Genomic DNA, 26421 nt, shown 5'->3' with positions numbered 1-26421 from the left:
AATTCTATGGATGAACAAAATTCCCGTAATTAAGTGTGGTTAGTTACAAGTGATAACCAAACTCGATTACTGCTCGGATGATCCTGTTTCCTTTAAATTTTCTCGAAGATAATTCTACAGGTTGGGCCATAAGTCCATTACCACCCCGTGTTCGTGAAAAATAGTGAGCAACAACCATGTAGTAACATAGTAGACCGAGGGGGAAGTCGGATTGTGATGGAGACCAAGATGGCGGCCATTTTGAAAGCCGCCATCTTGAATTCACGTCAAGATTTTTAAATGGGAACATGGTCATGCGGAACATCATTTTAGGCTAGAATTTAAAGACAAACACAATAGTGAAATCGGTTTGTTGATGTCTTAATTTGTTCAAAAGTTACAAGCATTTCAAACTGCTAATTTTACCTGTCACGCATGGCGGAGCACGTGCTCTACGTGGCCCCATCCCGAGCTATGCACAAGGTAAGTCGTTCAACCTAATTGTCCATGACCCTCGAAAGAGTTTCTGGTGAAATATCGGCACAGATTGCAAATGTGCGTTCTTCCAGGTGTTCAAGATCCCGGATCTTTTCGACGTATACCTTTGGCTTCAGATGATTCCACAGATAAAAATCCAAGGGCATCAGATCTGATGATCGTGCTGGCCATTCAATGGGACCACGGCACCCAAGCCAACGTCCAGGAAATTGTTCATTCAGATAGGTACGGACCTGTAATCCGTAATGCGGAGGGGCACCATCCTGCTGGGAAAAGAGTGCAAATGTGCGTCCTCGTACAATATGGAAGGAAGGATGAGATCGCACAACATATCCAAATACCGTTTAGCAGCGAGGGTACCAGGAATGATGAATGGGCCAATTAATTTGGTGCCCCGTAGACCACACCACACCATTAATTTGCCTGTACCTACCATTTTGCAAGGGTCAACCCACTAAGGATTTGTCGGGGACCAGCGACAGTTCTGCTTATTCACTTTTCCAGTATCCATGAACTTGTGGAATAGTTGGGCGATACTAACATGGGACACAGGATGTCGATCTGGGTGCCTGGCACTGAAGTCAGCTGCTACAGCCCTTGCACTCCTTCCTCCCCATGCCCTGATCAACTTCTTCCTCTCTGCTGTCGTTAGCGGCATAATTATTCACCTGCAACAACAGAAACAATACGGTAAAATTAGCAATTTGAAATGCCTGTAACTTTTGAACACATTAAGATATCAACAAACCGATTTCACCACTGTCTTTGTCTTTAAATTCTAACCTAAAATGATGTGCCGCATGACCATGTTCTCATTTAAAAATCTTGACTTGAATTCAAGATGGCCGCCATCTTACTCACCATCACAATCCGACTTCCCACTCGGCCTACTATGTTACTACATGGTTATTGTTCACTATTTTCCACTAACACGGGTTTTACAAGAGGTGGTAAAGGACTTATGGCCTACCCTATATATAAAAGAGCTAGTGTAACAAAGAGAAATGGTGTTTAAGAGAATAACAGGGAGAACTGATATTACGCAATAACAAAAATATATTCACAGGATACAGAGGTTGGTTTACAATTTATTTAACGGGAATTTACCCATTATTACAAGAACGCTGTAAAGAATGATTCATTGACTCTTTTTAATTACCGGATTCTCAAGGATTTTATTCCCATTTTAGTAAAGGAGGCACAAAGTTTACTATAATCCTGATTTAGCATAACTGCCGTGTTAATTCCTAAAAACTAGAGAGAATTGAAATTTAAAAGTTATTTTACATGAAATTGCCCTCCAAGGAAGCTCTAGCCACGCCCTAAAATAAAAAGATCATACTATGAAAAATGTAAATTACATTCGGTTGCATTATATAGGTTATGTCATCTCATAACCTTTTTGACCAACTTTTGAACCTAATTCAAATCTTTCAAATCCCACTGAATCTAATAATTCGTTTTATTTTTTTTCAATTTCTACTGTTCTTAATTTACATTGTTTGATTTTATGATTCATTTTCTTTTTTCTTTCTTCAGGAGAAGTCGTGATTTAGAAGGTCGCTAAATGATTGCCGTTTGTATCCGAAAATTTCTCAAACACCAAATGAATAATCTGAGCTAATCTGAACCAGGCCCGAGCTTAGGTAAGTGCTATTCTGTGCTCGAGCACAGGGCGGCAGAATTTAGGGGGCGGCAAATTTTTGGATTTGTTTTTAAGATTTACAATAAAGTAATATTTACAAGGTCTATCCTTAAAGTAGTAAGACTGATTTTTTTCTTTTCATTTTACAGACTGACGGCGGTTACTCCACCTGTTGTTGGTTGAGGTGGGTCTAAGAAACGACAGGAAGAAGCGCCAGTCGGTTGCCAGCCATAGCAGGGTAAACATTGCTCGTCATCGTAACCTCTGCGAGTGACCCTCGTCACGCTGCGTCATGGCCGATCTTTTGGAACAGCGTTACGCCATCAAATTTTGCGTGAAGCTCGGTAAAACTGGGAAAGAGACTCATGAAATGATCAAGACGGCGTACGGTGATAATACCATTGGAAGATCGAGTGTGTTTGAGTGGTACAGAAGAAGTTGAAGACGCTGCACGGCCAGAATGACCTTCCAGCCCCAAAACGGAAAATGTTGCAAGAGTGAAGAATTTGCTGGACAGTGACCGAAGATTAACTGTTTGCATGATTGCCGATGAACGTGGCATTGCTAAAACCCAAGTTCACGAAATTGTGCACGAACAATTGCAAATGAGGAAAATTTGTGCAAAGTTGGTGCCGCGAGTGCTGACAGGCGAGCAAAAGGACGTTCGCAAAAGGACGCCGAGTGGTGGCGTATCTGGCCCAACATAACATTGCAACCTTGCCTCAGCCACCCTACAGTCCCGACTTTCCCCCCGCCTCAAAACCACCCTGAAAGGGCATCATCACGGCTCGGTGGAAGCATTACAACAGGCCGTGACGAGGCAGCTGAACAGCATTCCAGTTTCCGCCTTCCAGTAAGCGTATGAAAACTGGAAATCCCGCTGGCAGCGGTGTGTGGATGTAGGAGGATCATATTTCGAAGAATACTAACCGTAAGTGTTATTTCTGTCAATATCTTATTTTTAATTGACTCAGTCCTACTACTTTAAGGATGGACCCTGTAAAACTATCAACCCGCAGAGTTCCACGCAAATGTGAGAAAATATATGTTTAATTCGCTGTAATTATAGTACTTACTATTAAGCTAGCTTATCTGATTATTTTTAAAATGTCATCTTCTCCCTCCCCTACACCAAGAGGTGAGGATGAACTTGAAACTCATGAAAGCTTATACCATAAAACTCAGCAACCTCGAAAATACGAATTTAACACTAATATCTGTCGTCTTCGATTACATTTAAAATCTCGCCCCTTCCTGAGGAGTGAAGTATGACTTTGAAGTTGAATTGATTAAAAAGTGTCACTACTCATCTCAGCGACCACAAAAACTGAATTCAACTCTAATATAGGTCGTTTTCGGAAAGGGGGAGGCGGAAAATTTTATGTGGGGGCGGAAATTATTTAAAGCACAGGAGTGCACAATATATAAATACGGCCCTGATCTGAGCACCTTTTAAGGGTATACATATGCTACAAAACTGTTAGTAAAATGGGTTAAAACGTTTATTCTTCCCAGTGTGTTTATGTGTGTGTGTGTAGTTGGGTAAAAATGTACGGCCCATTCAAGAAATTTTTTATCCCTTGAATGGATAACTTCTCCCTCTCTAAACTCTTCCAAATCTTCATGAGAACAAAAACAGGAAATAACTTACTTTGCACACGAAAGTCCAACAATTAGAACAAATGTCGTTAAGGAGATAGGTTTACCAAAACTCCGTTACATATTTACCCTGTCCGTGTATCCGTTTGTCCGCAAGAAAAAAAAAAATCTGAAGGATTACTTGATGAATCACACCAAATTTGTTGAGTATGTACAGGATCAAAAGTTAGAAATCGAGTAATAGAAATAAGCATCAACATCTTCAGGTAGTGTACATGCGTCACTATATATAGATCAAAGAAGTAAATGTATGTTTGCCCGTTGAAATAAAACAGAAGTGAACTCGTAACTTCTGGCGAACGTCCTGTCACGGTCCGCCAATTCTGAAATAAGACAATGTCTTGGTTGGGAGCAGAACGCAGTGTAGCTACGTTTCCTAAAATTGAAAAAAAAAAAATCTTTTGTAATCTACTATAATTTAGTCTAAAATATAAAATTGCATTAAACGAACTTTCAGATTATTCTAACTTTAAAATGCTTGTTTTACCAGTTACTAATTCACATCGGACTTCCGAAGATAAACATTAAACGATATAATGACCGTGTCAACAGCGACAATTCCCAATCATGATCCCTCTTTTAGTTTTGTTGGAAAAGGAAAAGAAAAAGTGAGAAAGAGAAAAAGGAGACAGGAGAGAAGAAGGAGGAAAGGAGGGAAAGAAAACAGAGGAGGTTAGAGGAGAAGGAATTACTGGATAAATATGGGAATAGGATGAAGGAACTTGAAAGGTGATAGTTATTGAAAGGCGATTTGTTTCCAAATGCTATTACTGGAGGATCGATTCTGAAGTGATCCGGAAGAGACACATGTTCCCCCATACGACCATGACCTGGATTCAGGAAACTACGCAAGTGGGAGTTGCCCCAACCCAGCCCGGGTGACGAGAAAGTTTAGTTTAATTGTTTGGCTGTTATTGTGGAACGATGATTAACCAGTATCTAATATTTGAACTCCAAAATCAGAGATCGATCACACACTTGAATCAGTCAGGAAAAAAATCGAAGTAATGTATATATTCTTCATAAATGAGTTTTGGGAATCAAAAAAAAAAAAAAAAAAAAATCATCGCTTATTCAGGCTCGTTCTATTATCTTGGCCTTTCTCTCAGAGCCGATTTAGAGTAGTTTCGGATTTTTTCTTTCATAGCACTAGTTAACAAAGGTTTTATTACATAAAAGGAAATACCTGTTCTTAAAGGAACTTTTTGCGCTGAATTCGAATATGCAATCGGTTTTTCTCCATCACGTACGATTTTCCCGTAACAGAGGGATTTTCGGGAAAATCCCTCAAAAATTTCCCTTTTCGTTTATTTTACACCCCAAGATCTTGTCCCCTTGCATATACTAACATAGAAATTATACCTAAGTATACTTTGATTCATATTTAATAAACCCTCCAAGTTTCGTAATAAGCGCTTTATTCTTTCTAGAGAAATAAATATGTTTGTATGTATACTGTGTGTACTGTTTATTGCACCTTATAGTAATGCTTTCAGATCTCTTAAGTTGAGGTAAAACGTTTTGCTTTATTACCACAAACACATATATAAAATATAATACAATATAATTTACAAGTGTGACAATTTACAATAAACAATAATACAAATGTACCAAAAGGTCATGAAAAGACAATCAAAACTATCACAATATATGAAACTTCCATTGGGTTACAAAAACGTACACTACTTCCTTCTTTTGTAAGAAAGTTGCATTCTCTAACAAGACCCCAACAATAGTCCCCCATCATTGAAGGATCCCATCGTCCCTGGTACCTTTTCTCCATTGCCATTATATCTTGATGGAATCTTTCCCCCTGTTCGTCGCTGAGAGCACCTAGGTTAGCAGGAAAGAAGCTGAGGTGGGAGTGCAAAAAGGGGATTTTTAAAGACATCCTACAACCCAACTCTTTGTATTTCTGTATCATGTCCTGTACGATTTCTGTGTAACTCTCAGCTTTGTTATTGCCCAGAAAGTTGCGCACAACACACTTAAATGCTGTCCAGGCAGCTAGCTCAGCACTGTTTAACTTGCTGTCAAAGCTATCATCAAGCATTAATTTCCTAATTTGGGGACCAATAAACACTCCCGCTGAAATCTTAGCATCACTCAGGTTAGGGAACTTATCTCGCAAATACTTGAAACCTTCACCAGATGTGTCCATGGCTTTGACAAAGTTTTTCATAAGTCCTTACTTGATATGAAGTGGCGGTAGTAATATCTTATTAGGATCTACCAAAGGAGCGTATTTGACGTTGCATTCTCCAGGTACGTAATTCACTCTAGGTTCCCATTCCTTCACTTCATAATGTTTGTCATCAGCTCGGCTATCCCATAAACATAAAAAACATTGGTACTTCGTGTAACCGCACTGCAGTCCTAATAAAATACCAACTACCTTGAGATCACAACATATTTGCCAACAATGGTCCTTGTAATTTATAAGATTTAGCAAAGTTGACATGGTGTCATAGGATTCCTTAATCTTCACTGAGTGCGCAAGTGGTATAGAAGGTTTTTTATTTCCATTATGTAAAAGAACAGCTTTAAGGCTGACCTCTGACGCGTCGATAAATAACCTCCATTCTTCTGGAACGTAAGGAATTCCTAGCTCCGCCATCAACCCATTTATATCCGTACATACGCACACATTATATTGCATTGAGAAATAGCTTGAAAATTGAACATGCCTTTTCATGTACACTGATATGTTCGTTTCTGCATCCAATAAGTTCCACTGCTGGAGCCTTGATCCCAGAAGTTCCGCCTCTTGTTTTGTCAGGTGCAAATCACGGACTAGGTCATTAAGTTCACATTGCCGGATGAAATGTGGCTCGCGAACACAGTCAGGGATGAACGTTGGATCCTTGGATGTACATGTTGATGTCGATGGTTCATCAAGGTCATGATCATCATCAGAGTCTTTTGGCCATATCTCTTCCCAGTTGGTAGGGGGCTCGGGAAGTGGAAGTTCATCCCCGTGCGGAATAGGTCTAATTGCGGATTTAACGTTGGGATAACTTATTGTGTATTTGCTTTTTTTAGAAAGTCTCTTAACTACTGTGAGACAAAAATAACAATCATCCAGATGGTTGGTTGGTTCTCTCCACACCATTGGTACAGCAAATTTCATGAACCTCCGTTTCCCTTTGGCCCATGCAAGTAAAGTGACGTAGCACGACGCACAAATTATGTTGGGTGCCCAAGTTTTGTCCTGATCTCCCACACGACATCCGAAATATATATAATATGCTAGTTTCACCGATGGCGTAATGGATCTACACTGTCCTTTAACTACAAACTGGCCACACACATAAGAAAAACTATTTGGTGAGTTAACACACGAACGCCGTCCTCTTGACGCCATTGTACTGATCACAAACTAAACTTCTGGTCTTAGTTGGGTATAATGCCGTTAAGATCAAACATGAAAGCACTCTTAGCAGCAAAGACAACTTTGAAAGTGAAGTAGTGTTTAAACCACACGTCAATATAAAAATGTACAAAACTTCCTCACCAGGTGTCAAGAACACAAGAAAGAAAGAAATGCGCGGGGGGAGGGGGGAAACGATACCGTAGTGGAAAATTCAGACTGCATTAGTTCATTGTTGTCAACAATGAGTCTGTATTCCATTCTTTCTTTCTTTTGCATTCTGTTACATTTGATAACAAATATTGATAACCATTTCATGAACAAAACGAAAAAACTTGGAGAATTGTATATATATGTATTAAGATATACATATACTGTACGTTTAAAAAAATATACGTTGGAAGTACATTCTATTTTTATACACGTTTCTAATTTACAGAGAGCAATATAAGTGTGTTGTTGACTATTGTAAATATTCATTTTTATGTCTGTGTTTGTAGTAATAAAGCAAATCGTTTTTACCCCAACTCAGGAGATCTGAAAGCATTACTATCAGGTACAATAAACAGTGCACACTGTATACATACAAATATATTTATTTCTCTAGAAAGAACAAAGCGATTTTTACGAAACTTTTAGGGTTTATTAAATATAAATCAAGGTATACTTAGGTATAATTTCTGTTACTATGTGTAAGGGGACAGGAGCTAGGGGAATAAAATATCTGAAAAGGGAAATTTTTGAGGGAATTTCCCGAAAATCCCTCTGTTACGGGAAAACTGTACGCGATGGAGAGAAACCGAGTGCATATTCGAATTCAGCGCAAAAAGTTCCTTTAAGATCAGGTGATTTTTCTCATGTAACAAACAAAAAGTTTAAATTTGTTAACTAGTGTAGCCTACGTCGTACATTAACACACATATTATTACACATATGTTACGAACACTATCACCGTAAGTTGACATTAGTACTACCTCTTAACAATAAATTCGTCATTCAATCACACACGCACACATGCATTCTGGACAGTATATCTACATGGATGAAAATAGTGCAAAACAAAACATCTAGCTAATATTCGGTAAACATTTATTACATCTATTGGTAAAGGAACAAAACATAAATTGTTAAAAAACATGCTATGAATACATATGGCAATCCGCATATGACGTTGAACAATAACGTCGTGATGACGTATATATATATACTAGCAGCGTTCACCCCGCTTCGCTGCGGTCACCCCGGAACGCAATAAACTTTGTTACTTAGATAATTTTTACTTTTTCGCTTTCAAGTGATATGATAAAAACCATAGAAGATTGCAGTAAATGTTAACATTATATCGCCTGTCATTTATGTTAACCCGCCCCGCTTCGCTGCGGTCACCCCCGAACGCAATAAACTTTGTTACTTAGATAATTTTTACTTTTTCGCTTTCAAGTGATATGATAAAAACCATTATAACGCCTGTCATTTATGTTAACCCGCCGAGTGACACGGTCATGCGGGTTGCATATAAATACGTTTATTTTTATACCTATGATGAACTAACAAAGGATTTGTACGTAATGGACACCTGAATGGTCAATTATCTCAAGACACTGGTAATTGAAAATTAAAGTGATATGATAAAAACCATCTAGGGTCCAAATCCTAATAACCCCCCAAAAATAAAAGAAATTGGTTCAGCCGTATTAGCGTGATGAGCGGACAAAGGATTTGTACGTTCTCTTTTATATATATAGATATATATTTTAGCAGAAAGAAAAAAATGTTTGCATATCTATATATGTTTTTATTTAAATTTTAGGATCACATGGTACGAATTAAAAAAAAAAACAGATTTTACACATATATCTATATATTTTACAAGGTCATAGAGAAAAAAAACTTTATTAAGGTTTAAATGAGTCTTTTCTCATATATGAAGAGCTTTAGTAAATTAAAATTTAACATTTTTACGAGTTCAATCTCATTAAGATGAGAGTCATTATCACATAACTATCATGCACCTTTTATAGCGTCCATTTATTTCGCTCAATTCCATTTTCCTGTGCACACGTATAATTAGGTTATCAATTGTACAAAGCACAGATTCAAATCGTAGGTGCACTAACGAAGCACTTTTTCTCTTTTTTTGGATTATAAAACAGAGTTCCGTCTCCTCAACCAGGGAGACTATTCTACTTCCTTGGTCATTTAGCTCACTAGTTAAACTCTGGACCGATTTTAAATCACTCCATACATAGTTGATCGCACACACTGGTAGTTTATTTATATTATGTTACAGCACAGGAGAAAATTTTTTGAGTTCAGAGGCAATTTCATTTTGTATTGACATCATAATGTTAAGGAGAAAGAATAAAAAACTTATCTGATTCGAGGATTCGTTTATGGAGGATGGGCTTTATATGTAGTTATACAGAAGGATATTTGGTTTGTGAAACTTGGAAATAGGTTTGTCGATGGATTAGAGTTACGAGAACGACCTGCCTTCTTTTAGTATTACATGCAGTTTCAGTATGACAAAGGAGTTAATAGTTACATATATGGTTTAGTAAAACTACAGAACGTAAAGAAAATCATCTCGTATGCGGCGGTATTTTGAAATCTACTTATTACAGGTTGTCGGACATTTCAAGCTATGGCAACCAATAATCGTTCGGGGATAGGTACTAAGACCCTACACATATATTTATTTACTCGATTTAAAATCATACATTTCAATTTAATATTATATTTATACTTCAGTCATATTCGTAGTTCAATACACATATTATATATATATATATATATATATATATATATATATATATATATATATATATATATATATATATTCAATAACTATTCATACTTTCAAATTAAAACCCCGACAAATAATTTTAGCTTAGGTTTCAACACTTTACATCATGAAAAAATTTTAAAAATCGACATTTTACAATTTTCACTAAGTATCAGCGCATAACGATTAAATTCATGTTCTCAAAATATACTCTTTAAATGTAATCCTTTAATATGTGAAGTAGGCACGTAAACGCAGAAATATTATATATATATATATATATATATATATATATATATATATATATATATATCCTACCTTTGGGCCCAAATTACTACATTACCATTTATGAAGCTCAATGAAAACAAATGTAGAAATAGCTGATCGTTCAGCGGAAGATCTTAAACGGATAGTAACTAAAGAAACGTAGGCAAAAGTTTGATGGTAGACCGGACCATTGTTCGCTATTACAGCAGGTCAATCCGTGATGGAAACCCAGACCCTTAATACTCTACGTCAATGAATACCTCCAAGAATCACGTCTTACAAAGTCTCAGCTGGTAAGTCAGGTTCAAGGGTATATATTAATCAGTTGATATTTGTAAAGTTCAAAACTTGGGGGAGGTTAAAAATTTTAAAAAAATCTTGAAGAAGAGATTAGAGAGATAGCTTGAGGAGAAAGACAGCGGAACGCCGAAGGAAAATAAGTTAGGACACTAAAACTACAAAGGTAAGTGGTAAAATTTAGACATAGAACAATCCATAGCCAAATATGCTTTTATATGCCGAAAAGTGGCTTACTAAATTACGTAGCCTAACGGGGTCTCTGAGTGCCTAAGTACGACTCCGTGCCTTCTAGGCAACCATATCACAAGGAATAAGCCCTGTGGAATGATTGACTATTAACCGTTTCCGGTACCAATTCACTCAGATTACGGCCGGTCCAGCCGGAAGGCCGGTGTAGTCTCTAATTTAGGATTTCTAAAATAAAAAAAAAAATTATCCGACCCCTCAGAAACTGAGAACTCCAAGGACAGTATGGAAAACTAGAGTAAAGTCGATAAAATAGAAAAAATTAAATAAATTTAAAATTTTGTACTGGTGATTTATTTGCAAATCTCATCATTGGCTCCCACATTCGCAAGAACGCCACGTCTTGAGGTGTCGATTAATTTCAATACCTACCTAATTTAAAACTAAGGAAGAAAATGAAAAATATTTGAAGGGAAGAGAGGGTCGACACCTGGGTACGAAAGTACGAGAGTTTACTGTAATTTATTTACGAATTTTTTTGGCTCTATCCATTCTGTCACCTCTACGAACAAGGGTAACTTAGTCAGAATGGGCGACGTGAAAAAAAAAAAAAAAAAAAAAATTAAAGTTGCAGGGTAATGTCAAGCCAAATGCATGTATTCAACGGCACCAATTTTTTAGACGGCTATTATATTCCGTGATCAATTGTAAAATATCTCAAATAGCTTGCTATATGATGCTATCCACCCTGTCAGACTAGATTCTCAATGTGTAGAGACTATTACTATTGAACACCAAACTACGAAGTGCGAATATAGTCCGTTAATTACTCACACACACAAACATCCTCGTGCGAAGTTCTAGTGTAAGGGTCAGCACTCGAAATATTTATTATTATACATAAACACTCAATACTTTCACTTGTGGCAACAAATATATTAAGCATATACATCTAGGGATGTCCTATTATTTATTCACATTCATTTTAATATATATATATATATATATATATATATATATATATATATATATATTATTTATGTTCATAACACTCTATGACGTAAAATCACTATTGGACACCCTATACTTTAAATATATCAAAGACTGTTCGAAGCAGTCATATCCCATACTCACAACTTATACGCCACTACAGTAAATAATCGCATGCTGATCCATACACGAAACCGGTTCTTTTTACTACAGAACCCAACTATATTCCACTTTACAGTTTAAGAGTTTCATATATACTCAACGGAAAGCAATATTATCAACGATAATTTTATAAAACACGTTTATTCTGATAACAACAATGAGATTTATTCTCATCAGCAATGGATAGGAAGAAACTGACATTGCAGTCTGGCAGCGGAAAAATAGCATTATATAGGCTAACATCTTCATAAGCAACTACGCAAAGTTTATTTTCGTTCAGATTTCAATTACTAGACTATGTGAAACATTGCGGTTTTCAGGAACGTTAGATCTATAATCAATATAACTAGATATTCGTTTATATGGATCAGAAATAATATTTACTTATTGTTAATCGTAAAAGAAGGGTCAATTTCCTCAAACCTAAATCACTAAGGCATTGGAGTAACCGAAATACGAGCAGCCGATGATACGGAAATCGAACACTGCGGCGCTAGGAGTTTTACAACAATCCGTGCACTATTAAATACTTCTTGCACTCTGTACATCACAATACGGAATAACTACTAATTGTCGTTATGACTTAAGGCATTTATTATGACGAACCAGAGATGAAGAATTAAATAATAATCAATACAAAATGAAATGAAATCTTTGAGTTTTACGTCCCACGGTTATGCCGGTTAGGCTAAAGGAGACGGTGATGGTGAGTAAAGAATGAAATGGTGGAATGAAGAAAGTGGGAGGACACGGGAGAACCCCGAGAAAACCCACGCACACGGTGTTTGTCCACCACAAAGTTTACTTGACGAATAATCAATACACTGTCCATACTTAACTATATCATACTTTTCAATCACTCACTACTACTACTATCATCAAATACTACATTACTGACCACACGCTACATTTCACGTAAACTACGAAACACATATTAATACATGTTACTATATATGCTAATCAGCACTAACACCCAATTTAATGATACATGAAATAAACAATATCCAGATTTTATCATATTAAATCGGCTCTGTAGATCGAAAAGGAGGGACAAAATAAATCAGGGTCCAAATGGCCCTACTATCAATTAACTCATGGTTCTTCAAGTAACTGAATAAACGGAGAAAATATTGAATTATTAATGAAAGGGGGTCTCTTTCCCGAAGGAAAAGGAACCCCTAAGGATCTGCTCGTTCAACCCATTTCTACTGGAAGCTATACTCAGTTCGGGAGTAAATGGGAGCCCCTGCTTACGTTTACACAGACATGTAAAAATCATCCTAACTACAACATAAATAGGCAAATTCTTCCAACTACAATATAAATTGGATACCGCCTAACTACAATATAAATTGAATACCGCCATGTATGTTAGTAATTTTAAAAAAATCATACTTACTACTACACAAATACATCTATAAACGGACAGGCTCCGGTAACCCTAACATTTATCGGAAAATTTGGAAGGTGAAAATTATCAAGGGAAACATTTCTTCTTCAAACTTTTTTTTTAAATACAAATCACACACTACAACCGAATCCTGTCCATCACTATTAATTGAACATAAACATGGCGTCTTCTGAATCGAATCTTATATTTCACTATTTCAACTGTTTTTTACTGCTGAAAGTAATTGATCAGAGCCAGATTACTTGATCAGAGCCTGCTTCCAGTCCTTTTATTTATCTATCTAAATTAGCTTTACCTTATTTTTTGCTAGGTTTCCGGTCCAAAACTCGAATTTCCAACAGCAAGAATCGTAAGGTCAACCTGCAGTCAGTCTCGGATGAGTATAATAAAAGTCGCGCCTTCACAAGATAGTGTCAGAAAATAGTCCCAATCAAAACAAAGAGTTTTGACGGCGGAGAATATGAAACGAATGGAAAAATGGTAAAATCTGGATATAACCGGATTTTGGAAGGATTTGGGCATGTCAAGCGGGATGAAGAGGGTCTAAATTATTCTACCAAAATCAGATTGGTGGCTAATTCCGAGAATCTCTGCCCAATAGCGGGCCTATGTTTTCATATAGCATTAAGATGATAGTTCGAATATTTGCCTATTTGAAATACCCATATGCAACATATTATAATGAAATAATGTACAAATAAAGGTATTATTCCCCCAAAATATAGTTTCTACTAAATTATTCCAAGCTTCCACATTAATTTTGAGTATAATAATAATCAACTGGTTATAATATATGAACCGAAACATACTTTGGAAAAATTAGCATGGTACAGTACGTGAAAAAATTAGTGGACCCTTCCCAATGAAGATGTCATTACATAGATTGTAATGGTACATTACACCGTCAAACTCAGTACAACTTTAAATTATGAAGTAGTGGTGACAGTCTACTCCACGCGAAGGTGTGGTTTATGATGGCATATAATCTGTGATGACTGGGAGTATATGGGTCAATTCATCCTCCCTGCGGAAAATATTAAATTCGCACATTGATTCTCCATTGTTAAGTACTCGGATGTTATGCCAAGCAGTTGAATTCCTAGCGCGTTCTTCATCTTTCGTTCTTTCTAACGCTTCAGTTCCACACTAGGTAGTCGTGGGTTCTAACTTTCGCGCAGCAGTAAAATCTTAATGCATTTGCTAAGGACGCTGGTATTCTTGATACAATGACTAAGGACTCTGAAGACCTAACATACTAAAAAAGAACCTACCTTATCTCTAATTCGCCATCAAATGAAATTATCCCCAAACAAACTGGTCAAGAAGTGAATAAATATTACATCTCAATGGATTAAACTCTAAACGGATTTGCTCACTATTTATTTGTCATTTACATGAATTACATTAAGCTACGTAAATACTCTCTTTCTTCTTTTACACTAACTATTCAGAATGTTATACCTGGCTATCTGTATATCAATGCATATCAATATCCTCCAATTATCAATTTTATGATACATGAAGACATGCGGAAATATATTCTAGCGTTTATTATTTGAAATTCCTCAGTACGACGGTAGTATCCTTTAAGGAGAAGTCAAAGAATGTTTTCCCATTTTCACATTTACGAGACATACCAATACAATATTACTGCATGAAATGAACTTTGTACAGACGAACAAACAAAACACACTAACTTAAAAAAAAAAAAAAAAAAAAAAACGAATATAAGATGAAACAATAGACACCCAGAAGAAAATCACTTCAGCATTCCACTTATATAAGAGTATAAAAATAACCAAGACATACTTTAAACACAGACATAAATAACTGGAGACAATCATGGACCGACTGCTTCCTAGCAGCAGCAATCCTATATGTTCGAAGGTTTAAGCAAATGAGGTTAGCTAGCGCCTATAACAGTTGCACTATTTTGCTTGCTATTTATATATGTATTTATTACTGGTTATACCGAAAGTTAATTTTCCAAATAAAAAAGTAATTGAAGGAATATAATATCGTACAGAAAGATCGTCTACATCCCGGATTATAGACCATGTGTCAAAGAAACAATAATATATTAATAACTACAGCCCGGATTTATATGCAAAATGCATCTTTATAATAACATGCAGAAACGTATGGAAATTATTATTTTCTTTCCGATGGACTTGTAAGGATTCGTTTGAGATGCATATGATAGCGCATATAAGTGCATATTTTGGGTGAATTTCGATGTGCATGCATATTCCATAAACTCTGCAGAATACTGCATATTTCTGAATTTTATTGCTGCATACTAGCAAGTAAGTTATATTTAAAGTGAACTGAATTACTTTGTAAACGCAGATGTAGAATAAAACGTTGTATAGAATAATAGAACAAAATGCTGTATCCAAACTTAGTTTACCTGATCTGTCTTGCACACGGCCTTCATCGTGAAGCAGAAACAATCAGATACCTATATCTGAAAGTAGACGCGCTTGTATCAAATATAAAGAAAGTATTTGTGAAAGCTCCAATGCGCGTACTTATATTGCGCGAAATTGCAAAAAATGTTCCGCTACCTCCGCAACCAATTTAAAACCGATGGAGCTCGTGGGTAGAAGCTGTGTTGTATTATGCAGTAAACTTAAATCAAGTAAAGACAGTTGTAAACGCACTAAATCCCGATGATATAGCCGCTATTTATAAGTTACAAAAATGTTTCTCTACAAGTGGCATTGAGAACAAAATTAAGTACATACGTAACCGCTTCCCGACAATACCTGAAATTATCAATCTCTTTGTTGGGCGAATTATCACAGACTGTTCAGTGAAACTCACGATGTTGCGAAACTACCGTCAGATAAACTTTGCCAAGTATTAGGCAAAAATTCCGGGTACAAAACAATCTGTGACATTGCAAATATACTTAATGGTGAAAACATGTAATTGGAAGAGGACTTAACACAGGAAGACATTTCGTGTTTTCCACATGCATCAGTGACTTCTGCTGATGTAGAAAGGAACTTTCCGATCTACAAAACGTTTCTCACTGATAAACAACAGAGAGTTTACAGAAGAAAACCTAAGGACGCCTTTAATAGTTCAAACAACAGAGGTCATTAAGATTAGATATTTTTATGAGAAACTGAAATTTTATTTTCTTATTGTATATTTCAGTGTATATATTAGAATTTTTAATACATATTGTAGTGCATATTTTTGATATTTTCCGTGCATATTTGTATGCATATCTCGGGGTTTGTTTGTACATAGAAATCCGGGCTCTATTAATAGCAGAATAATAAAAATTATTAGATTTCTCACTAACTCTTCCATCTGTGAACTAAGAAAAAATAAAGTAATATCTTTCATTTTTGCGTCTCTCGAAAGCATTTAAAGAAAAATATACATCAGCCAGAATCAAGGACAATGGTTCTCTTATATTGGAAAAATTTTACTGGAGGATCTGCAATTCGTGGAGAGATTTCCTCGACATATCTAAGATGTGTGACGCAAAGCGGTCTTACCAAGATTATAATCATCACTCATAAATAAATAAATAAATAAATAAGTTCAGTTTCAAACTGGTGCTGACACTTCACGTACAGTTTTCTGCGATAAAGTGACTACCAAATCAAACGTAAGGGATATATTATAGTTCCATGACACACAGGCGTCATATTGCCTATCATTGGCCTTTCTTGATACTAATGTTTAGATAGTATTACTGTTATCTGGATGCAGGTAAAGTTACATAGAAATCAAAGCTTCCTTCTTTGTAGACTCCCGAATCCTATTAATAACGACTGTCACGCGAAGCCTCATCAGACACAATCCGAATTTTTGTTAATCAGGCACATCTCACCGCAAACATGGTGTTGGTCAACTTTTCGTGCATAGCGAATGAATATGTTTCGAAATAAAGTTTTTTTTTTATTATTTTATTTTTCTTTCTTTCTTAAAGGTTAGTCCAGATTTTAAATTTTGAAGTGTCCTATCCCAAATATGCGTAATTTGAACGCCTAGTCTGAGGGGTCTTAATAATTCGGTACTTACGTGTGCACTGGTTCTTCTATTTCCATACCCTTTCTGTATGCATAACATGATTAATAGCACATAGCGAACAAATTTACTATGGCAAGATGTAACAACTATAAATTTTATCAGGATAAAAACTAAAAGAGAAAATTTTTATTCGAATAACAATTTTAATACTTGTTTCAGATTGGTTTTCTCTCTTCCAATTAGTCTTGTCTCGCAACACTCACCACCGTGAAATTTTGCTCCCCCACGTCAGCATAAGAAACAACTAAAAATAAAATTTTAACTCTTAGGAATCAGTAAGTTCTACTCCTCTGCTAATAAAATTCTAACCTTCCGGTTATATGCAAACCTTCCCGTTATAACTTTGATCATAAAATATAGAGCAATGTGCATACACCATACTCTTTACTTTAAAACGAAGTTTACCTTCCATCATGTTTTTGTTGTAATTTTTCGAATGTGTTAAACTTTAACTAAAATTTTATTTTACACAGTGTAGATTATATTACAAAGTATATAAAAATGTATATTGTAATGCACCACGTGTATACAAACAATGCCATATGCTTCTACTTGTAAATATCACTATATGGATTTACAACAGAATACTCCACACCACGTGGGATTACTACGAGTAGCAGACCACAAACCTCCAGCACCTCCTGCAAATCACAAGATGACAAGACAGCAGCAGTGACACCGTCGCTCTGGGACGCCCATATATTGAAAAGCGACCAGCGAACTGGTACCAGTCTTCGATTGGTCTTCTCTCATTGGATTTGCAGTGGAGTCTAAGAGGTAACTATCCTTCCCCAAAACCTTAGCTCGCTGCGGAGCTAACGGTTCCTAGATTTTACACCTCTTTGCTGCTTGCAGTGGAGCAGCGGGATAATCCTAACCACAACCCGATCTGGTTTGCAGCGAAGCTTAGACGGGAATCTTAACTCCTCCTACTTGCAGCGAAGTAGTGTGTGTCCTACAACCCCTCAACTGAGGTATCCTTCTCGAGACAGTCAGGTAGAAATGAAATAAAATCTTTGAGTTTTACGCCCCACGTTTATGCCGTATAGGTTAAAGGAGACGGTGATGATGAGAAATGAATGAAATGGTGAAATGAAGAAAGTGGGAGGAAACGGGAGAACCCCGAGAAAATCTACGAGCACAGTGTTTGTCCACCACAAAGTTCACACGGCGCGAGCTAGGATCGAACCAGAGATCCCAAATTCCGGAGATGAACGCTCTACCACTGAGCCACCGCGCCCTCGACAGTCAGATTGAGGGGAACCTGTATTTACCTTGTACCTTATATTAGAGCACTTTATTAGTATCTGTAAATACTATTGTATTTTATAATTTATAATAAAAACCGGTAGTGGGAGTCGATTCCGGACTCCGTTTATTAACCTACCTCTACCTATCAAAGAAGTTTTACAATCTATAAATCCGTGCAGATTAGGTATAGGGCTGCTCCTTATATACCGGTAGATATATTAGTTTCACTAATGGAAGAATTATTGAAAAATACAAAAGTAAATAAACATACAAATCAGGGTTGGCTGGTTTAAACCAGCTGTTTTTTTCTTTTCAAAAATACCAACTGGTTTAAACCAAAAAGAAAAAAAGAATGAAAATGCTTTAAATCGTGTGAACTTCATGGTGACATTTCCACATATCAAACCATCTGCATTAGTTTTATCTCCTTCTCACCTTTTAATCAAGGTGTCCCATGTTCAATTCTCGGTCGAACCACAACCCTTCTTTCATGTGTAAACCAAGTAGCGGTTTGGATGTCACTTTAAAGCGAAAGTCTTCTTTATAACCTCGGTATTACATAAAGATGTAAAGTCTAAAGCCTAAGCCGAAACGGGGCCAAATTGTATGTTTTCGCTTGCCTGAATGCTTGTTCAGGGTGTCTACTGAATGTTCATTTTCAAATTCCAGGTTTTATCAAGGTTTTCAAGGTTTATTTTTCCTTTTTTTCCAGGTCTATTCAGTAAAGTGACATTTATTCTAACACGTATAAGTTAATGCAATTTTATATAGTTCTTAAAAATTGGTTATAATTAGAGAATGCATATGGCAAGTGATAGTTTCTTTAAGTGACAAGATGAAAAGAAAAAACCGACTGAAATGTAGGTTCTCAAAACATTTTACACAAGAAAATGTTTAATTAAAATATCCCCTACCAGAAGGCCGGTTAAGAAAAATGTGCAGTAGCTTTAAACATCCTAATGTAGGAATACTATACAGGGGTGAACCTTAATTAAACCGACAAACTTCGGGAAATGATTCTCGGCACCCAAACAAGAAAAAAAAATCCTCTTTAACGGGATGATCTACCTTTTCTCGGCACAAAAATTTTTATATTGGATCTTATGGGGAGAACATGGCTACCGAATTTCCTCAGTTTCTAAGGAACTAGGTATCTCTAATGGGAAAGAAAAATTTTGCAGCATTCTACAGAAGTTTATTAACAGGTTGAAATACTTAAATTGTATATTTGTCTGCTAGTTTAGCAGAAATAAATTATTAAAAAATAAATAAATTAGTTTCTTTTTATACAAATTATAATATGTCTAACTTTGGAACCAATTATGGTAGAAAGATCAACTTTTTTTTGTTTTATTCCTTGAGAAGAAACGACTCTAATAGTTTTAATCTCAACCATATCTGATACGCCAATTAAAAAATAGTATTTTAATATAAGTATTAAAGTCCACCTGTCAAGAAGTTTGACGAGGGTAAGGCATCCGCGCCCACCCTTTTCTTTTGTTTTCGTCCCGAGAGATATGAAGGGACCGTTTTCACAGCAGGTGTCAATGTGAATGTAAACATCCTGTCCTCACGTTCAATAGCCCAAGTTCGGCCACTTTCTCTCTTTTTCTCTCTCTCTCTCTCTCTCTTCCGAGGAGAGAGGAAATGGTGATCAATTATTTCTGATAGCCAGATGATAGACAAGCATTCTAAAATGCCTTCGAATTCCAAAAATGTATCGACCATAACTTTACCATCTGGTTATTTTCAGGAGGCAAAAGTTATTATTATTATTATTATTATTATTATTATTATTATTATTATTATTATTTGGAGTTAGAATGCAAAGCCACGAAGATACAAATGGCTCCATTGGCTAAACATACACATAGCTGCCCCCATTCAGAACATCCCTTTGTGCGTTAGAAAACATGCTATAACAATGCGCCCCTCGCAAAAATCTAATTCAACTCTTATTGACCTCAGTATCGCTTACTAATAGCGTAAATGCTATAAATCAGGCATTTGCAAGTAGGAACAGGGATGAAGACACAAGTGGTTCGGATCCTACGTTAAGCTGTAGGTCCCACCCATAGGACGTCATCATTCTGAAAGAATGTTCTTTTCTGCGTATCCTGCTTCTTGTTTCAACTCTTTAGGATAAATGGAGACTAACTGACAGTGCGTAGTGTTAGCGGGGTAAGCGCGGAAAACGAAAAAAGTCAAAGAAAAAGTCATGTTTGCCCCCTTGTCCCCATATAACAATGCACAGTATGGACACCGTTCCAAATGGGTCTTATAGGAGCTATCATGGCAACATTTTTGTATAAGACAATTGGTGTGTGTCGTCTGCATGGTTGTCTGGGGACAAAAAAAGGCAAACATGTTTTTCAATAAATAAATAAATAAATAAAAGAAAACGTGCATTTTTCAATTCCCATATACTCGTCCTAAGAAGGCGCTTAGCGCAACGAGCCTAAACTTTAAATGCTTTGAAAGTTTGTTCTTTTTTGCGTATTCTGCTTCTTGTTTCAACTCCCTAGGACAGTGATGATTTCAGGGGTGATTCTGGGGGGGGGGAATTCTCCCAAGAGCTACGAAATTCACCCTCGGGTGCTTGAGATCTTCGCAGAAATTTCTGTGGAGCACGCAATTTTTAGTCGCTTTCCCCCCTGTGCGTGGTGCCTCCGGAGGAAATGATCTGAAATTAACACTGCTATAGGACAATTGGAGATTGGCTTACAGTGCTTAGTCTTAGCGAAGTAAGCACGAGAAACCAGAAATATCACAAAAAACAGGGCTTTTGCTCCGCTGTTCCCCCGTGAAAATGCACGGTTTACATACAATACAGGTTGGATCTAACAGAGCTATTTAGAGAACGTCTTATAGAGCATTTGGTGTGCAGTGTTGTCTGCGGACAAGGAAGCAAAACCGTGTTTTTCATTAAAAAATGGAGTATTTTAAATTTCCCTCGCCCCCTCAGGAGACGCTTCTTCAATGAGACCGTATCCTGCCTCTTTCTCCCATTCTCTAGGCTCTAGGCCAATTAGGACTGACAGGCATTTGAATAAGTCCATTACTTGGTTGGCTAGTAATTAGCCATCATATTGGCTGCCATATTGGATTTAGACAAATGTTCTCTCATGTTACCATGTAAAATATGTCTTGTCGTGATGAAAGCTACCAGAAAAAGTAGGTTTCGTTTAGTCCTGAGGAAGTACGCTACATCCTACAGTAATGCGTGCATATACGCATTTGTAACTTTGTACAGTTAATCGTTAGACTACAGTGTTGCCAGGTTGTAAGATTTCTAAGTGGCAATAAACAATGCCATATTTAAATTCATCGGCCTCAGAAACCTATAGTTTGACACCAAAATTATCTTTCTAAGTGCCTTGGTTCACGATCTCTCTCTTTATATATATATATATATATATATATATATATATATATATATATATATATATATATATATATATATATATATATATAGAGAGAGAGAGAGAGAGAGAGAGAGAGAGAGAGAGATTTACGTAGGGCAGCGGCCATATTGGAAAATGACGGCTACCAAGAAAACACCTCAAATTTGAAATATATTCCCAAGACATTATTTAAAAAAAAAAAACTTAGGGGACATTTTTTTACGGACACCTATATATAGGGGCCAGAACTTTACATTGTCGGAATCCTGTGGGGGTACCCCTCTGCCCTCCTTTCCTTCGCTACTACTGTATGCTATAATATTTGTCCGGAAGGGAAAAAAATTCCCAAAATAACAGCGTTTTCTGATATATACTGTTCTTCCCGCGCACTCTAGAATGCATCTTGATGAACTTCCAGAGGTAACGTGGAAAAGAGGATACTCCACACCACATCTTTTAGTCTCTTAGTATGGAACCATTGAGGGAGACAAACTCTATAAAGCTAACAGTATTTGGCAGCTGACAGGTAATCTCAGAAACTGGTCGAGAACCTGTTTCATTCAGACATCCACCCCCTTCCCCCTCCATTTCACCAACCCCCGCCCTTTCCGCGGCCAAGCTTAGAGTGGGGCGTGACTTACCCTCGTCAAACTTTGACAGGTGGACTTTAATACTTATATTAAAATACTATTTTTTAATTGGCGTATCAGATATGGTTGTGATTAAAACTATTAGAGTCGTTTCTTCTCAAGGAATAAAACAAAAAAAAAAAAAAAGTTGATCTTTCTACCATAATTGGTTCCAAAGTTAGACATATTATAATTTGTATAAAAAGAAACTAATTTATTTATTTTTTAATAATTTATTTCTGCTAAACTAGCAGACAAATATAGAATTTAAGTATTTCAACCCGTTAATAAACTTCTGTAGAATGCTGCAAAAATTTTCTTTCCCATTAGAGATACCTAGTTCCTTAGAAACTGAGGAAATTCGGTAGCCATGTTCTCCCCATAAGGTCCAATATAAAAATTTTTGTGCCGAGGAAAAGGTAGATCATCCCGTTAACTCTTCTCCAGGGCGCATAGTTTCCGAGCTAAAAGGTGCCGAAAGTGTGGAAAAATGAACTTCCGACGCCTATATTTCCAAAATTATCCAAGGTAGAGAGTGCTGCTTAAAATCTCACAACGGAAATCATATGTTCAGAACAGATAAGACTTCCTTAAAGAGATATTAAGCTGCACTCTCTACGTTAGATAGGTTTGGAAATATAGGCCTCGGAAGTTCATTTTTCCACACTTTAGGCATCTTGTAGCTCCAAAACTATGTAACGTGGAGAAAAGTTAGAGGATTTTTTTTTCTTGTTTCGGGAATCACCTCCCGAAATTTATCGGTTTAGTTAAGGTTCACCTTGTACAGTAGTAAATTTCCGTCAAAAACATTACTTCAAATAAACTAATATTATAGTAGTAGCACGTGAGTGTTGATGAACAATGACAAAAATGGCGGGAAAATAGCTTACTCACCGCTAAGTTATGGGATAAAATACCACAAGAGTATTTTACTACAAGCACTCCCCTTTAAAGTACTCTTGTGGTATTTTATGCTAAGTACTGGTACGACTTAGCGGTGAGTAAGCTATTTTCCTTCCATTTTTGTCAAATTAGTATTAGTTTAGAAGTGAAAAGAAAATGATCATATATAATACAAATTCTTAACGCAAAGTAGTCCATATTGTTTAAAACCGTTACTGCACATTCTTCTTGGATGGGGACTTGCCATCACTTATATTTTACTTAAAAATATATTGTAACATGAAAGTTTAAAAACTGAAAATGTTATGGAACCACGCACATTATATGAACAAATATAGAAAACAACTTTCACAGTGAACAGTTTTTGACATTAACTTCTAGAGTTCAACATCCCTTTTAACTTTTTCGCCTGTTCTTCCAACGCATCTACTTCTGCTTCGGCGTCCGTTAGTATTCTTTTCTTCTTTAATTCCAACTCTTTTATTTTCTTCTCAATATCTTTCTTTTCTCGAGCTGCTCTGTCTTCTTTTTCACCGCGGTCTTTCAGATATTCATTTCTTCTGCTTGATGCATTACTCACATACTGGATCATACTCTTTGTGATATTCATATTACGTATGTCACCAGCAACACGCACAGCATCCAACACACTTCTCTGGGCAATCAAGCACTCCTCTTGGAGATTTTCAACAATGCACTCTTTGTTAATGGAGAAACTCCTTTACACTGCTGCGTTGCTATGGAAAAGTACACATATCTTATGCATGAATGTTTTAAACGCATTGGAGACACCTTCTTTGCTTAACAGATCATGGAGAAAAACGTCTAATCTGTCATTTTTGTAACTGAAAATTGACAGTTTTCTTGCTGTGTCTTGGTCTGAACAAAATTTTAAATATTTCCGTTTCACCATATCAGCATTTACAGGTGTTATTTGCTTCTTCTCGACAAATGTCTCCAGGGCGAGTGTGATACGTGATTCACGAAGGGTTTCGTTGGTCATAGTTTCTGGAGACAAGCAATTTGCGGCTCTTGTTACACTGTATTTTAAAGAACATTTTAGCATAAGTTTTTTACACAGTTCTTGCAAGAATCTTCTGCATTCTTTCTTAAAGTGCAATATATCAACATCCTTTACTTCTTTAAGCAATGTAACCGCAAAAATCCAACATCAACTAGATTAAGTGGTTTTAAGATGTCCTTACCAAAAACATCTATTGAGGTCAGTTTTTTTGAAGTTTTAGCTACTATTAATAACCAAAAACATCTATTGAGGTCAGTTTTTTTGAAGTTTTAGCTACTATTAATACATCATCTTTCACGAAGCGGCTTAACAAACTACTAATCAACGTGTTTAGGTCATTCTATAGAAACGGTAGTAATGGACTGTCTGTCTGGTACTTAGTGAGGATTTTTTCTAATTCTACAGATACGGACTGAAAGAACCCTAATCTAACAGGCAACAGCACATCAGAGATGTTGGCTTTTACTTTAGAGAAGTTTGATGTTTCAGAAGGTTTTGTTTTCACTGCATCAACATAAACTTTTAAGGCAGGAATCATAGTTATGGCACGGTTGATAACTTTAGAATTCTCCACCCACCTAACAGAACAAAATTTAAGACGGAAAACTGCTGTTCCAGATGCTGCCATGAAATCTGTTCTTCTTGAAGGGAATACCTTGAATAAATGGTACAACGCTCTCAAAAACTCTGTCACATTCCACCTAGCTTTGATATGCGCAGTCTTAAAAAAGCCCCATTAACAATATGTAAAGAGCACGTTCCTGTCTCCAAAAGCTGTGGACCTTCACCATTTTCTTCACTCAGAAATTTCAAATTAACGTTGGGACCATCAAGAGAAACCTGAAGTAACTTACAAAAATCGAGACCCTTGTCCTTGAAAGTATTTATAAATGCACTTAATAAATCCTGGGCAGTAACATGTCCGAGGAATACTGATGCTAAATAACGTGTTAAAACTTTATTTTTGTCACTGTGCCAGAAACGAACTACTAAGTCCATTTGATTTTTCTGTGAGATAGTGTTTAGGCTTTCGTCGAACGATACTGCAAAAAATTCACAATTTTGTAGTTCACGAAGTAACGTCTGTTGGAAATATGGACCCAATCCAAAAGTGATCACATAACCTATTTTGTCTTTGTGTAACTGCATATTTTTAGCGACTTCACACTCAGGAAACATTAAAGGAAACAAATCCGTTGCACTCGCTTGGCTTCTGACCGATGGATGACTTGTAACTTTGTGTAATGTCCAGATTATTTCTGCTTTCGTCACTTGATCTTTGATAAGGTAACTCTTTATTACACCACTAGTTTTTGCTGGGCTTTTATTTTTCTCCTGAACAACTGGAGTAGATGATGTGCCAGTCACTGAACTGGAAGACGCTGTAGAATTTTTTGTACAGGAAGGCTCCTTGTTAACATTGCTTGAGAACTTTACGATCAAACAGTGTGCATTAACAGCTTTAACAGCTATTTGATGTTTCTTTCCTTTTTCATGAGATTTCAATGATCCAGCTCCCATATTTGAAATGTCAAAATCAGTTCTGCAGAGTTTACAACCTGCTTTAAATGGATCGTTGGACCTAATAACCCATTTCCACTGGCCTTTCCACGAGTCCTGGAATTTAGTTTTACTTTTCCCCATTTTAATGGTTGAAAAATAAAATGTTAATTGTTAGTGTGTAACAGGATTTATTGCAAGACTAGTAAAATGTTAACCTAAATACAAAAAGTGATTCCGTTAAGATATGGGCAATTTTACTTTTTTCCGGTGATACACCTATCGGCCACCGGGAATAGTATTCACTGCGACATCCGCGGGCTTGGACTCCTGTTAAAAAGCTTCGGCACAGGAGTATAAGCGGAATGTTGTTCCAGACCTGTCTACTACTCTTGCTACAGAAAC

The 26421-nt window shown here is 36.5% G+C and overlaps 1 protein-coding gene across 4 annotated transcripts in view; it reads right to left on the bottom strand.

Moving 5' to 3' along the window:
• The window catches only part of LOC145663085 (uncharacterized), a 51221-nt gene that overhangs the window by 17761 nt on the left and 7039 nt on the right, over window positions 1-26421 (bottom strand). Inside the window, exon 3 of one of the 4 annotated variants that reach the window (XM_081729338.1) lies at window positions 911-1145. The exons of the other annotated variants lie outside the window; for them this stretch is intronic. Within the exon in view, the coding sequence (XP_081585464.1) occupies window positions 911-913 (3 nt within the window). The 5' untranslated portion in view covers window positions 914-1145. The remainder of the gene's footprint in view (window positions 1-910; window positions 1146-26421) is intronic. 4 annotated transcript variants of the gene reach the window in all.

Source organism: Thermobia domestica, chromosome 10 (assembly GCF_964235325.1).
Source record: "Thermobia domestica chromosome 10, izTheDome1.hap1.1, whole genome shotgun sequence".
NCBI classification, from domain to species: domain Eukaryota; kingdom Metazoa; phylum Arthropoda; class Insecta; order Zygentoma; family Lepismatidae; genus Thermobia; species Thermobia domestica.
The sequence above is the reverse complement of the archived record's forward strand: the minus strand, read 5'-3'. Positions and strand labels throughout refer to the sequence as shown.